The sequence below is a fragment of the Triturus cristatus genome, chromosome 7 (assembly GCF_964204655.1).
Source record: "Triturus cristatus chromosome 7, aTriCri1.1, whole genome shotgun sequence".
NCBI lineage: Eukaryota > Metazoa > Chordata > Amphibia > Caudata > Salamandridae > Triturus > Triturus cristatus.
The window spans coordinates 1,834,271,558-1,834,285,607 of NC_140590.1; the positions used below are offsets into that span (position 1 = coordinate 1,834,271,558).

The 14,050-nt window shown below is 43.2% G+C and overlaps 1 protein-coding gene across 1 annotated transcript in view; it reads right to left on the reverse strand.

Moving 5' to 3' along the window:
- The window catches only part of LOC146813350 (transient receptor potential cation channel subfamily V member 6-like), a 184,778-nt gene that overhangs the window by 29,150 nt on the left and 141,578 nt on the right, over positions 1 to 14,050 (reverse strand). The window contains exons 9-10 of the mRNA XM_085620159.1: positions 13,072 to 13,158; positions 12,919 to 12,995 (exon numbers count right to left, since the gene is read on the reverse strand). Of these exons, the coding sequence (XP_085476285.1) occupies positions 12,919 to 12,995; positions 13,072 to 13,158 (164 nt within the window). The remainder of the gene's footprint in view (positions 1 to 12,918; positions 12,996 to 13,071; positions 13,159 to 14,050) is intronic.

Sequence of the window (14,050 nt, forward strand, 5' to 3'; positions counted from 1 at the left end):
CCTGCTGGTTGGGATCATCGCCAGCACTCCACTGTACTTGGGTGGGACTGGAGTCCCAGGGTTTATCACTGCAGGCGTCGCCCACCCACACAGGCATCCGGCCTCCTCCAGGGGACTACCTGTCCCAGCATTTCCTGTTCTTCCGCAGGTGCGGCTCGTGAAGGGGAGGCGTCTGGCTGCCATCGCGCTTATAGTGCTGCCTCTCCCCCCGCGGCATGGAACGCGCGTGGGCAGTGCCCGGACAAAGCCCGAGCCAAGGGCGGGCCCGTCCTGCGCCCGTCATCACTAGGAAGAGGCAGGGCAGGGCCACCTCCCTTGGCAGCATCTACTGATACCGATCTTGTTGTAAAGACAGTGGGTAAGACTCATAATATTCACTTTCCCTTCAGCGATCCAGCGCCAAAGAGGCAGACACATTATTGACAATTCTGATTAATTGCCGTGTGCCTGAGATAGCAAAATAACATCCGTGCTTTTCCAACTGCACAGCCAGCAGACGGTCAGGTGTACAAAGCCAAATTAATTTTGGAGGTGTGAGGACACGAACAGGCTGTGTACATTGAAAATTGGAGTGGATAAGCGGTCACTAATATCCTGATCTTCCCTCTAATTGTGGTGTTTGGTGATTCTTGCCCAATTGCAGGTTAATTGCATCTGTTACAAGTAGAATAGCAACACTGAGCACATGTGTGCAGACCGCTGGGGGACTAGATTGGTAGCGGGAGAGAAAATGGGAAAGAGGGTAGGTCCAGGCAGAAATAAAATCACAAGTGTTTCCTCTCTCCCACCAACATCAATAGACAAAATGTTACAGAGGGCCATTGGGGTGGTTGACACTGAAATTGAGCTCACGGAAAGGCGGTTGTCACTCATCCCTGATATATTAATTTTATCATCTGACCCGACGACGCTGACAAACACGACCCAATGCCAGCTAGTTGATCTCACTATGTCACCACCATGGGATGTCCCAACAAAGAAAGCACCGCGCAAGGGTAGAACTGTCCCTAGCATCCCCAAGAACGGCAAGCGCAAACAAATTACTGAGATCGGTCCCAAAAAAAAGATATTCTGCAAGGGCACCACAGTCGACCAAGGGGGGATGCGATGTTCAAGAACAAAATCGGGGTTGTCCCCTCAAACTACTAGTGCAGAAATGACCTACCCACCGTGGGCACTGAATCTGAAGGCAGATTTGCATAACAAATTGAGAGCAACTATTATAGAAGAACTGGTCCCCCTAACTAGTCGTTTAGATAAGCTTTGCAGCAGGGGAAACAGGGTTATCAGTTCGACAAAATCACTCCATCAGTAAGTCAAGAGGAGGGATTGATAAAGGGTGTCAGGTGGATATTGCAAGCATAACACATTCACCTGGGTCGTGGGGGTGCACTCGCAAGGATCCCTCCACTAGCTATGAGACAGGGGAACCGAGTACCAACAAGGAGCTGAGAAATAAGAGTGCTAGTCTTGAGCCTAGTGACAAAAACATATCTTCAATTGACAGGTGTCGAGAGAAACCTAACTCCCATGTTCCGGATGTCATAAGTAGAAAGAGTAGGCAACCAGTACAAGATTATATTAAAGAGAGGAATGTGATTTCAAATACACACTTGCTCATAAACCTTCCCCCGGCCTGTTCCCCGTATGTAGCCATACTCCAATTGCAACTAATGTAAAGGAAATCCAACTCGAACTTAGAAACAAATGCCTATTCTGGTTTGCAAGATACAAAGAGTTTGAGTATGCCAGAGCAGGGGAGATTATAATGGTCCGAAGAGTTGGGTGGGTGGGAAATCGTCGGAAAACAGAACCAGGGGAGTGTGTAGTTATCAACTTCAAAACTCCGAACACTGTTATAAATTTATTGAAATCTACCACCAATTGCCATAATGTACCAACAGAAATCAGTCTCCGTCCTTTGGACTTCTACCCTCATCACCAAACGATCATAAGAGGTGGTGCATTACCTCCTATTCCAACCAAGGGTCTGGGGCCCCAAAGTGAGGGAAGTTGGGGCGACCATAACAGGCGTCCCCAATTCAATATCCCGGTGAATAATAGGATATGAAAGCCTGGAGGAGGTAGATTGACTAGGGGAGGGGTCGCCCAAAGGCAAGAACCCAGTAATGCTGTGGCAGGACCAAAGGGGTGAAGAAGGGTGGAGTTGGAGGCGACAAACCAGGGGTAGTAGTTCAGACACCTCCCAGTGGATTGGCCCACTACGAGTTAGGATGCAACCGAGAAGGGTCTCTGATGCCATATCCCCCGTTCCACTGAGTGATATAAATAGAGAATGCAAACCTAGTGGGGCAGCCGATAGACAGTCTGGGGCCCACCCAGATGATCTTCCTTCCACCCGCACCACTGCTTCTGAGGCACTGAGAGGGATAAGAGCACAGGGTGGTAATTGCGGATCTTATCCTGGAATTTGGCAGGTCTTAAAAACAAACTGCCCTGCCCAGAATGGGGGAATTTTGTGGACAATCAGGATATTTGTATATTTCAGGAGACCTGGGCGAGGGAAGATTTTCAGCGGGTGGGTTTCTCATCATTTAACATCTTGGCCACCATGGGGGGGAGGGGGAAACCCTCTGGTGGCCTAGCAATTTGTGTGGGTACCCACCTTGGCTGCAGAGCAGAGCAGATGACATCACCCACAAATGATATCCAATGTGTTCTGCTGTCGTTTCCCACAAAGACAAAAATTGCCCTGATTAATGTGTATTCTAGACCAGTTAATAACAGACAAGAATCAGTTGTCATAGACCATTTGCAGAACACAAACTGTGTACACGTTAAATTCTGTGTATAATGCGCAATAGCATTTGTTTCAAAACATATCCATACAACAAAACAATTGAAGAAAGTGAAGGACCACAAGATGAAGAAGTATATTCAGTCTTTCTGTTTATGACGAGTTCAGATATTCCAGCCAGCCAACACGTGTTTCGTCACGGGGTACAAAAACACCAGACTTCTTCAGGGCTGGTGAGACAAACATATATAGGGCACGTGTCACAGATAAGTACAAATTTGTTCATCCTCAAACAAGTACAACCTTAAGTGTCCACAATATACGGTGGGGAAGGTCACCAAAATAAAGCGCAATTAGATCCAACAGATACTCCAAGTGTTTTTGGTTACGGTAGAAAACCCATTGTATAAATGCAGTAAACTATAGGGAAGTTTGAAGAGTCTTGACACACACATAACCACACGCGGAGAGAATCAGGCTGTGACTGATAGATGTACTCGTCTTAGATAAGGTTTAGCTTTTAGTTTACACGATTTACTTGCCTTGATTTACTTCCAAGATAGCGAGTTCATTATTGATTGGGTGCATATTTTTTACAGAGTCTAAGAGATTCAAATCAGCTTTACTTGGACGGTCTTACTGCTTCGGATTATACTGTTTCCTACACTCGCACCATTGAATACTTCCGGTCCGTTTGAATGATAAGACCTACTGGGTCGGAATTATTACCAGGTTTGAGGTAAGCCTGGTTGTAGGGTATATACTCTTTTTTACATTGGTATATAGTCTTTTAAGTAATGGTATTTGATACCTAGTGAAATGTGTGGTTTTATGTCCTTCTGGTCCCCTCATGTATTTACAGGTCTGATACATTCGCCATACTAAGAGAAGGTAGGGGTTTGATAAACTGCTCGCACGTTTACTCTTTCACGTGGGGCTTTTAAGTGGCTTTCAACCCACTCACTTCGTATGTCATCGTCGAGGCACACTGTTATACTTTGCCTCTTCTCACATTTCTTCACACATGACTGGTCTGCATAGGCTTGATTCACAACGACACTTCTTGATATTTGTAGTCCGAATTTTCACATCGCAGCTAAATCGAAGATCATAGAATTGAAACCTTACGCATGCCTGACGATGGACACTTTTTCTCTTTCTTTGTCAAGACTCTTCAAACTTCCCTATAGTTTACTGCATTTTTACAATGGGTTTTCTAACGTAACCGAAAACACTTGGAGTATCTGTTGGATCTAATTACGCTTTATTTTGGTGACCTTCCCCACCGTATATTGTGGACACTTAAGGTTGTACTTGTTTGAGGATTAACAAATTTGTACTTATCTGTGACACGTGCCCTATATATGTTTGTCTCACCAGCCCTGAAGAAGTCTGGGGTTTTTGTACCCCGTGACGAAACACGTGTTGGCTGGCTGGAATATCTGAACTCGTCATAAACAGAAAGACTGAATATACTCCTTTATCTTGTGGTCCTTCACTTTCTTCAATTGTTTTGTTGTATGGATATGTTTTGAAACAAATGCTATTGCGCATTATACACAGAATTTAACGTGTGCACAGTTTGTGTTCTGTTCGTACAGTGGGCCGCGGCCCACCACTAGAGGGTTTAGGGGTTTTTCTCCCTCTCCTGTGGCACCGTTTCAGATATATTTAAGTTAACACGAGAACGTAAATAAAGAGAGCGCTCAGAAATAACCTGACAGAAAAAATAACACCCCCCTGTTTGTTAATTGTCATAGACCATTTGCGGCATTTTATTCCAACATTGGATCCAGCTACGTGGTTGATCGTAGGGGGTGACTTTAACCGCCAATTCAAAACCCTTACTGATCCAAATCATTCTGTGTCCACGGAAGAAGATTTATACTGGTCGATACCTGATCCCCAGATTACTCAAAGTATGGTCACCATTGGCAATGCAGCTCCATTCACTTACTTTAGCTCTCTCATTGAGGGCATGTAACGGGAGGACCAAATCTGACCAGTCGGGCCAGCTCACATTTAATAGAGTAGGGTAGGCTTCTTTGCTTGATTATATCTTGGTGGAAACCAGACTCTGGGAAAAGGTCCTGGACTTTTATGTCCAGCAGAGGCAGGATATTGACCATAACGCTCTGATAGTGATCCTGAAAACAGGGGATCTTGGTGTTTCTAACTTGCCACCCCCTCCGGTAAATGAGCCTAGTGCATTAACACTATCTAACAGCAGAAGGAATGTCAGATGGAGTAATATTCATCACTCTCCCCCAAAGCTGGCCAAAGTCTACCAGTTAGCAATACTAATGATTGTTAAAATGTGGGAGGTAGCACTTGCGGAGGTTCTTATCCGGGATCTAGATAAGGCAGGTAAAATTCAAAAGGAGCTAACTACAAAAGTGAGAGATGTATTCTACCCGGTGTCATAGATGAGGGAAAATAAATGACCCAAAAGTTCCTGGTTTAATGATTATTGTCGTAAAGCCAAACAGGTCCTACTGGATGCGGTGAAGGCGAAGGACAGGCTACATATCAAACTTGCCAGGGGCCGGTACAAAGGGACCACCCAGCAGGAAAAGAAAAACTGGGAATAAGACATGTGGGAAGACCTCAGGATAGCTCTGAATGATAAAGATCTGAAAACATTCTGGGCAATAGTGAGCTCGGGCGATAGGGAAGGGAGACCGGCCTTAGAGCCCAACATAGTGCTCTAAGCTTGGGAGATACACTTTGGGTCACTGTACGCCATTGAGGATGGCGACAGTGATACCACCGGTATTCCCAGTTTAGCCCTGGAGCTCCATCACGAGGGAGGTAGGGAGATTACTATGATTGAAGTTGGAAATACTATCAACAGTCTTCATCGTAATAAAGCGCCAGGATTAGATAAACTTCTGGGAGACCTCTTCCGGGAGGAACCCAAAATTTGGGTACCATATTTGTGCGCCCTATTTAATGCCATCCTGAAGGGCATGGATCCCCCCGATACCTGGCGTGCGGCAGAGATAGTCCCCATATTTATAAAAGGCTGCTCTCTTCTACCCTCAAACTATAGACCGATCAGCTTAACTGACATCATTCTAAAACCTCCTGGACCGCTTACAGGGTTGGATGGAGGAAGAGGAGATCCTAAGTCCCTACCAGGCCGGCTTCAGATCAAATATGGCAACCGTAGATCATATATTTAGGTTACAGCTACTTTTCTAGAAAACGGTGACTATAGAGGGTGGCAGCCTAATATTTGTTGATCTGAAGTCGGCCTTCGACCTCGTACCCATGGCGAAACTCTGGAAAGTGCTCAGTGACCTTGGGATTCCACCCTACCTTCTCAATGTGATAGTGAGGCTTCACACAAAAAATGATGCACAAGTACGATGCGGAAAACATGGGGAACTCTCCTCACGTTTCTCCGTTAAAAAGGGGGTACGTCAGGGGTGTGTTCTAGCTCCCACTTTATTCTGTCTCTATATCAACGGGCTCATTGATAATCTTATAAACATCAAGGATAACGATGCCCCTAAGCTAGCCTCGGGGAAGGTTCCCGAGTTGATGTTCGCGGACGATACCCTTTTGCTGTTAAAATCGCCAACGGGTATACAGCGCATCCTTGATGGTTTTGCTAACTTTTGTAAGTTGCGGGGATTGGAGGCTAATTTAATAAAGACCAAATATATGGTCTTCAATCGCCCCAAGATGACCCAACCAAATCCCTCCCTATACGGCACACTCTTGGAAAGGGTGAGGATATTTGATTATCTGGGTGTTACCCTATCAGAGCACTTTGAGTGGGGTTATTATGAAATTGCACAGAACCTCTGCATTCAAGCCAGCTGCCCCTGTTGTGGAAATATATAAAGCCCAAGCAAGGGGGGCCACATTATATGGGGCGGAATCGTGGGGGCATTGCTCTACTTCTAATCTTATGAAGGTGGAGAACAATTTCATGAGGCAGCTACTAGACCTTGCCTGTAGTACCCCCATTGTACCCTTCCGCATGGTCTTGGGCATGAGGCCCATTGACAAAGAGATTGCCCTTAGACCCATCACATTCTGGCGCCGGGTGTGGGTGACCCCGGAGTTGTCCACTTACAGAGCCGAGCTCAAGGAGAGTCTGACCATTCCTGCCACCAAGAAAATACCGTGGCTCTGTCACATAAGGGATGTCTCCTCAAGGCTAGTTAGGGTGGACCTCTGGAGAACACCTGAGACATCATGCGCAATGATTTCTAGGTTGAAACTAGTTCAACATTACAGACAATCCATCTTACTGTCCATACAGGAAAGTCCCACTGGCGGTAGGTTGACAGTAGAGTTCCTACAAGTAAAAGATGTATATAGCAAGGAACACTTCCTGGATGTGATTTATCCCCCAATAGACAGGAAACTGTATGTGCAGTTTAGACTAGAGAATCTTCCATTATTTGCACATACTATTAAATGGTCCGAAGAGCACACGGGTGATTGTCCTGCTTGCAATTACAAGGTAGAGTCTGAAATACATGTACTGTTCTTTTGCCCTGCATACCTACTGCCTCGCCAATGCTGGTTAGTACAATTATGTAAAAACCTAGGCTATGTGATTTGCTTAGAGGCCTATAGAGTTCTAAAATATGATACGCACACTCCAATTGTTTTTGCTGTATAACGTTTTTTAAACCTTATGTGGCACATACGGCAGGGTTTGTTAAAGTAGTAGTACCCTTGGGAAGAATTAAGTGTTGAAAATGTGTAAATCCATATTAATGTAAACACAATTAGGGTACATTGTCCCAGTTTATATGTATATATATATATTTTTATTTTTTATTTTAAACTTGTCAAATTTTTTGCTTGTGTTTTTAGCTGATGGGCGTTTTAAAAATGTTTGAGGACCTTATCACTTTCAAATTCACATCCTTTCAAAGTTTGGAGAATCTCTGTTTAAAAAGCCATTCTTGAGATATGTAATATATGACCGTAAGTGTATATATTTGTTATGTGTTTTACTGTTTGTAGTGCTTTTTTAGGAATGTACTTTTATGGCCCTAGTGGCCGAAATAAAGTTACTGAATGAAATATAGCAATTGGTCTCTTGTTTTCTCACCGGCTCTTTTTCTAGCATCGTCCAGGCCACTATTAGGATACCCTCTTTTGTGGAAATTATTCACCATGCCATCTATTTCTTTGTTGTACAAGTCTTCTGTGAAACATATTCTCTTAGGCCTCGTCATTTGGCTATAAGAAATGCTAAATTTTAAAGCATCCGGCTGGCCACTGTTTGCATATAATAGGTTGGTTTTCTATGTATTTTCGTGGTTAGTGTGTCATCAACCACCTCTATTTCAACATCCAAGAAGTTACAATGAAGGTAGCTCCAAGTACTCGTTAACTGCAAATTAATTTCACTCACTGCCTTCCCATAGGAAACAATAATCGTCTATGAATTGGGTCCACATCATGATTTTCCCAGTACTGCTATAATTTTTTTGGGCCCTGGCCACCTCCTTCTCCCACCACCCCATAAAAAGGTTCACATATGTGGGGGTGAATGAGGTGCTCGTTGCCGTACCCTGTAGTTGTAAGTAATACTTGCTGTTAAATATAAAAACATTGTTTGAAAGGCAACATCTCCAGCAGCATTTGTGTGTGATCATACTATTCTATAGAACAGTCCCTCAGAAAGTATGCACATGCCTGATTTCCGTTTCTGTGCTCTATGGATGTATATAAAGAGACTATATCTAGTGTCACCATAAAATATTCCTGTTTCAAAGGGATTTGATACAATTTTCTTAAAACATCCATACTGTCCTTTAGATACGATGGTAAGCCAGTTACACATTCCTGTAAAAACAAATCCAGATATCTCGAGCTGTTTTCCAATAGAGAATCAACTGAAGTGACTATAGACCTGCATGGTGGATTAGTGAGCGATTCATGTATTTTTGATAGGAGATAGGTGGTTGGGACCTTAGAGTTTTCCACTTTTTCATATATTGGAATTCCTCTCATTTCAAAAGATTTGAGTTATGCTATGACCTCAGTTTTAGATGGTATTCCTCCTCCAATTCTCTTAAGGGATTTTTATCAAGACAGGTGTTGTGTACATTATTACTCAGTTGTCTTCTGACCTCCAATAGATAAGTTTGCTGGTCCATCAGGATGATGTTTCCCCCTTTATCAGAGGACCTTATGATCAAAGATGAATTTTTCTTCAAGTCATTAATGTCCTTCCAGTTCTTTGAGGAAAAATTGCTCTTTTAAGTATTATTCTGCCATTTATTTCAGAGGTCATTCAAACCCTCTATCACCAACTCCTGAAACAAATCTTCTTGGTGGTCTGTTTCAAACCCCATATCTCTCAAGGTGTTACTTCACGATGCCTCTCTCAACTTGTTATTAAAATTGGATGGTACATCCACATTAGTATTTAAAACTTCCATATGTTAATAAGATCAGGAGCAACCAACATTTTTGAAAGAGGAAGGGCTCAACTGCATTTGAATGGCACTGCCACTTTTCGTGGGTTTCATCTGATGATACTTGTGAAGTTTCAATTTTTTTACATATTCATATAGTTCTATGCTCAAGTCCGTAAAATCAGGTAATGCTGATGTGAAAAAAGATAAACCTAAGTTAAGTAATCTTTCCTGATTGGCATGGAGCATGATTGATGAAATATTCACCACAAGGGGCTTTTCTTTCTCGCCCAGTTTCATTGAACCTATTTGTGGGCTCTGTTCTTTCCTCTTCCTCTTGCCCCTTCTTTTTCTACAATCTCTTTTTCATACTTCTCTTGTACTCCTTGTTGTGTGGTCATCCTCAATAATAGCAATTCCCTGTGAAAATCCACCTTATCAGTTGAGGTTTCATCTGCACTTGATCCAGCCTCAGAGCTTATTTCACTTTCACTTTGGTTATTTTTCAATGGAGGACGTGTTTTTTCTTTCACCCTCAAACTGTTAAATGTTCCTGCAAAGGTGTACACCGGTCATACTGGGAATCAAACCTGTACCTAGTGAATTTTCTAGCTTTGCGCTCCATAGTTTCATCATCGTACTCTCACAGTGATTTTTCCATCCTCGCTATTAGGTCCTTTAAAGCTGAATCCTCCTTAAAATGATCTAATTCCTTATTCAAGACCTCAATCTTTGCTGTTTGCAAATTCACTTTCCTCTCAGCATATTTTACTAGGGTTCTCATTATTTCACTGAACACTCTTCTGTGTTTCCGCACCACTCATCTATTAGGTCTTCGTCCATATCCTCATATATAGGTAATAACATAATTTACCAACCCTCTAGAGATTTCTTTAAATTCCAAATATAAGGGAACTCATCTTTCCACCACTGATTCGCCTCCACCAGTCTCGCTTTTGCCAGCTCTCTTACAAACTGAGTTGGTGTTTTGTTTATGACATTAGATGCACTCTCACTTCCCATAGCATTAACCACCTCCTGGAATGTGCGTTCTGCACCTATTCTCCATTTTGCTTGTCTCTCCTTCATCATGGAATACTGTAAGTGCTCTGTTTTCAACTCTTTCTTTTTGAATGCAGTGCTCAATGTTTCTCGACTCTGGTCATTCACTGTCAAATCACTTCTGCTTACACTGCTTTCCACGTAATCCTTATTCATTTATATTTCCACTATTCATATTTACGTGTACAATCAGTCAGTTACACATTAATCCGCCTTTCACTTTGCATCCTGTTGCTTTTTCATCAAACAATATTCTCATTGACAATTGGTTACAGACCATCTGACACCATTCAGTCGTTACTGCTTCAAGTGTACGCGCGTCCTTCCAGTGCCTATTTTTGCCTTCTTACATGAGACTACACCTGCTCAGTTCTGGTTATATTTAAAATACCCTCATAACATGGAGAAAACGAACCCACCGGGTCAGCACCTAGTAACTCAACCGCGTCCCCTCTGGCATGTGTTCTAGCAGCGCCCCTTACCTCCGTGGGGTCCGATCCCTCCCAATTGGTGAGCTGTTCCAATTTCACTTCAAGCAGGGGCTACAACATGTTTCTCCAGTCCTCTTACAGCAACTTCCTAATTTTTTAGCTCCTCATATCCCAGTGCAACACTGCTTCCCACCAAGGGTTGGCGCGTTACAGATGCCTTCAAAAGCGGTTCTCCTCCATGGACCACCCACGCATCGGCACAGCAAACAGTCAACCTCCAAGATTTATTATCCAATATTTATTTTATTATTATTCCATTCATTTTAGTGAACGCCGCATATTTATGCGGCAGAAATCCAAATCAAATAATGACCGACACGTTTCAGCTGACACCTTCAACTGGTTCTCACACACATTGCTGTGTATAGCCTAGCTATAAGAGTCCATCTTCGTTTGGATGAGCCGACAATAGTAGAGCAACAACTCTATAGGGGCAGCAATGTCTAATTTCAACCCCCATTAATTTCATGAACGTTTTTCTTGAGCATTTTTTGGAGGATTTCATTTTTAATAGAATACAGAGACATTCATCCATGCTATCCCTACTTATCCAATCATTTTATCATTTCCCTTTGTCGGTCAGCCCCATCAATCTTATTCGTTCAATTATCATCAAAGTGCATCCAGGTGTAGGTTAAGTTAATTTAAATGTATTCATGTTTTAGCTCATTTAAATAATTTAATGCAATTTCCATGATTTCATATGGGATTTGTTTTTTATGTCCCTTCTTCCATTATATTCTATGAGAGGTATTACCAGTGATTGGCCACCTGTGGTGCTGGAAATACTACTGCTCCCTTTTGGCTGTAGTAACTTACAATTTACGTTTGTCTCAGCTTCACCCACTCTGGATGCCCAGTGAGTGCGCAACTCGCCATTCAGAGACTGTAGGAGGAACTGTGTTTGCTTTGAGAAGTTTGTCTCCCACTTTTTAGTATTTTTTTTATGTTTTAGGACTGTGATCCGGGCCTCAGTTCCAACCTGTGATCTGCTTTTGTTTTTAAGCATTCCTGGTAACTCCTTTTGTGCCAAAATAGTAAACGTTCCTGAATCCATGTCCATTCAGACCTAGCTTTTGATGTCTAGGGGCCTGAATATGATGGCGGTCGGCCACCACCATGGGAATGGAACTGCCCAACATCTAGTTGACAGTTACACCGGCCATGTAAGTGGTCAGAAAAATGTCTTTTTCCATTGTGGCTTGTGCTGTGGCCTGGAAAAGGACAGCAGCACAACCTGCAATGGGAAAAAGGCCTTTTGCAAAAAACCATGGACCGTGTGCCACACACCATATGGTGCCTGGCAAAAAGTGCATGGATGTTTGGGGAGGCACCACATGTGCCCCCATGGCTACATTGCGAAGGCCTATGGGGGACGGGAGCACTGCTAGGGGGACCCCAAGTCCCTTTCTGACTTCCTTTCCTTGTCAGTGGGACTGCTATGAAAAGACTGTCATAAAGTGACATAGTAATGCCTACATCAGTGCCAGTGCAGGCACCACATCCGTTGTAAAGATTATGATCCGACAGATGCCAAACAGGCTCCTTGAGGCTGTTGGAGGCATCGGTCTGTCCTTCCGACTGCTGCAGTCCAACCGACGGCATCGTAATGCGGTGGTCAGACCACTATCCTGGATGTCAGGCGGGCCACCACCGACGGTCTGCCGGTGGCGGTCCATCCAGCATCCTAATAAGGCCCTAGGTGTTAAAGTGTCTTTGGGAGCTGAGGTTCATGGTCTTCAGAATTCCTGGACTCACTAGCTCTTGACAAAAGATTGGAATTTGTTCAGAAGGTGGTCTCTGCTCTAAGCAGGGAACAGGATGCCTTTGACACTCATCAGATTATAAAGGGCTTTCCTAACATGTTTGGGAAGAAGCGTTAATTGTTGTGGACTGAGAGTTTGCAATGAGTTGTGATCCATCCTGGCATGGCACTAAATCTTCCACAGTCACCTTGAGAAGATCAGCCAGATGAGTTACTTCTATGTCCTGCTACTTGTCAATGAATAAATAATCTCTGAATATGTCAATGGGCTTGCTGACACAGCACAAAAAGCACAACAAGAAGCATAGCCTAGCGGTGATGGTGCATGCCAAACATTTGTTTGCACTGTTGAACTGAGCAAATAAAAGTATAGAAATATGTTTATGAAGGAATATAGATACACAAAAGATTGAAAAAATGATTAGTGAAAAGGAAGCTCAGTCTTACATGATGACATGAAAAGGTCCTCCCAACACGGTTCGCCCAAAGTAGCTGGCAGCCCCAAAACGCACAATATCTGGAAGCTGATACAAGAGCACATATATTAACGAGACACAGTAGCATGAAGAACTAAGTTTGCATGTGAGGGCATCCACATACCTCTATAACTATTATAAGTAGTGCTCCGATCACGCTCACCAGCTCCCCTATGAGTCGCAGCGCATCTGTGTAGGTGGCATATGACTCCTAAAACAAGAAACCATCAAAGATAAAACAAATATGCTGAAGAGTGATCAGTGTTGAAGTAAGGGAAAATGTATGAGATCATTCCCCTGTAGTGTCATGAAATGCAAACTTGTTGCATTCTCTTCCACCATGCTGTAGTAGGTATTATGGTAACAAAAGTTATTAGCACAGTAAGTAATGGACAATGCAGAGAGAAAGGTATTTATTTGGTGAGTGACTCCAAAGACAGACAAATGGTCTGATTTAGAATTTGGTGGATGGGGCTACTCCATCTCAAACGTGACGGATATCCCGTCTGCCCCAGTACAAGTCCATTATATCCTATGTAACTTGCAATACGGCAGACAGGATATCTGTTTTGTTTGTGACTGAGCAACCCACCCGCCAAACTCAAACTCAGGCCCAAAGACTCCTTTGTCTACCTCTATATTATAGAGCTGAAAATCAATCCCTGATGCAACTAACCCAGCTGGTAAAATGTTACTGATCTTCTCCCCTGATAACAACAAGCTCGGTGCATCCTGGAGCTTGGACATGGAAGGCTCAAGTGACTCAATGGCAACATCCCTTGATGCCCTTGTTAGGTCTATATTGATAGCAAAGCTTTGGGTAAGCCCTTCATACCTTTCACTTGAGCCAGCCTCATTTCTGATCAGCCTACAATAGTATTCATCTCTCATCTCTCACCTCATCCTATTGGCTGTCTAGTGAATCAATCTACCAAAAAGAAGTGTTTCCATTGCAGTTCAATATGGACTACTTTTCATCTGAATTTTGCACTCAGTCTTCACATTTTATGTCACATACAGTCATTTGTTTCACATGTGCATTCTTAACAGTACACAATTCTTTTTTTTTTCCTTTATTTTTTGTCACTGCAGGAAACATGTTT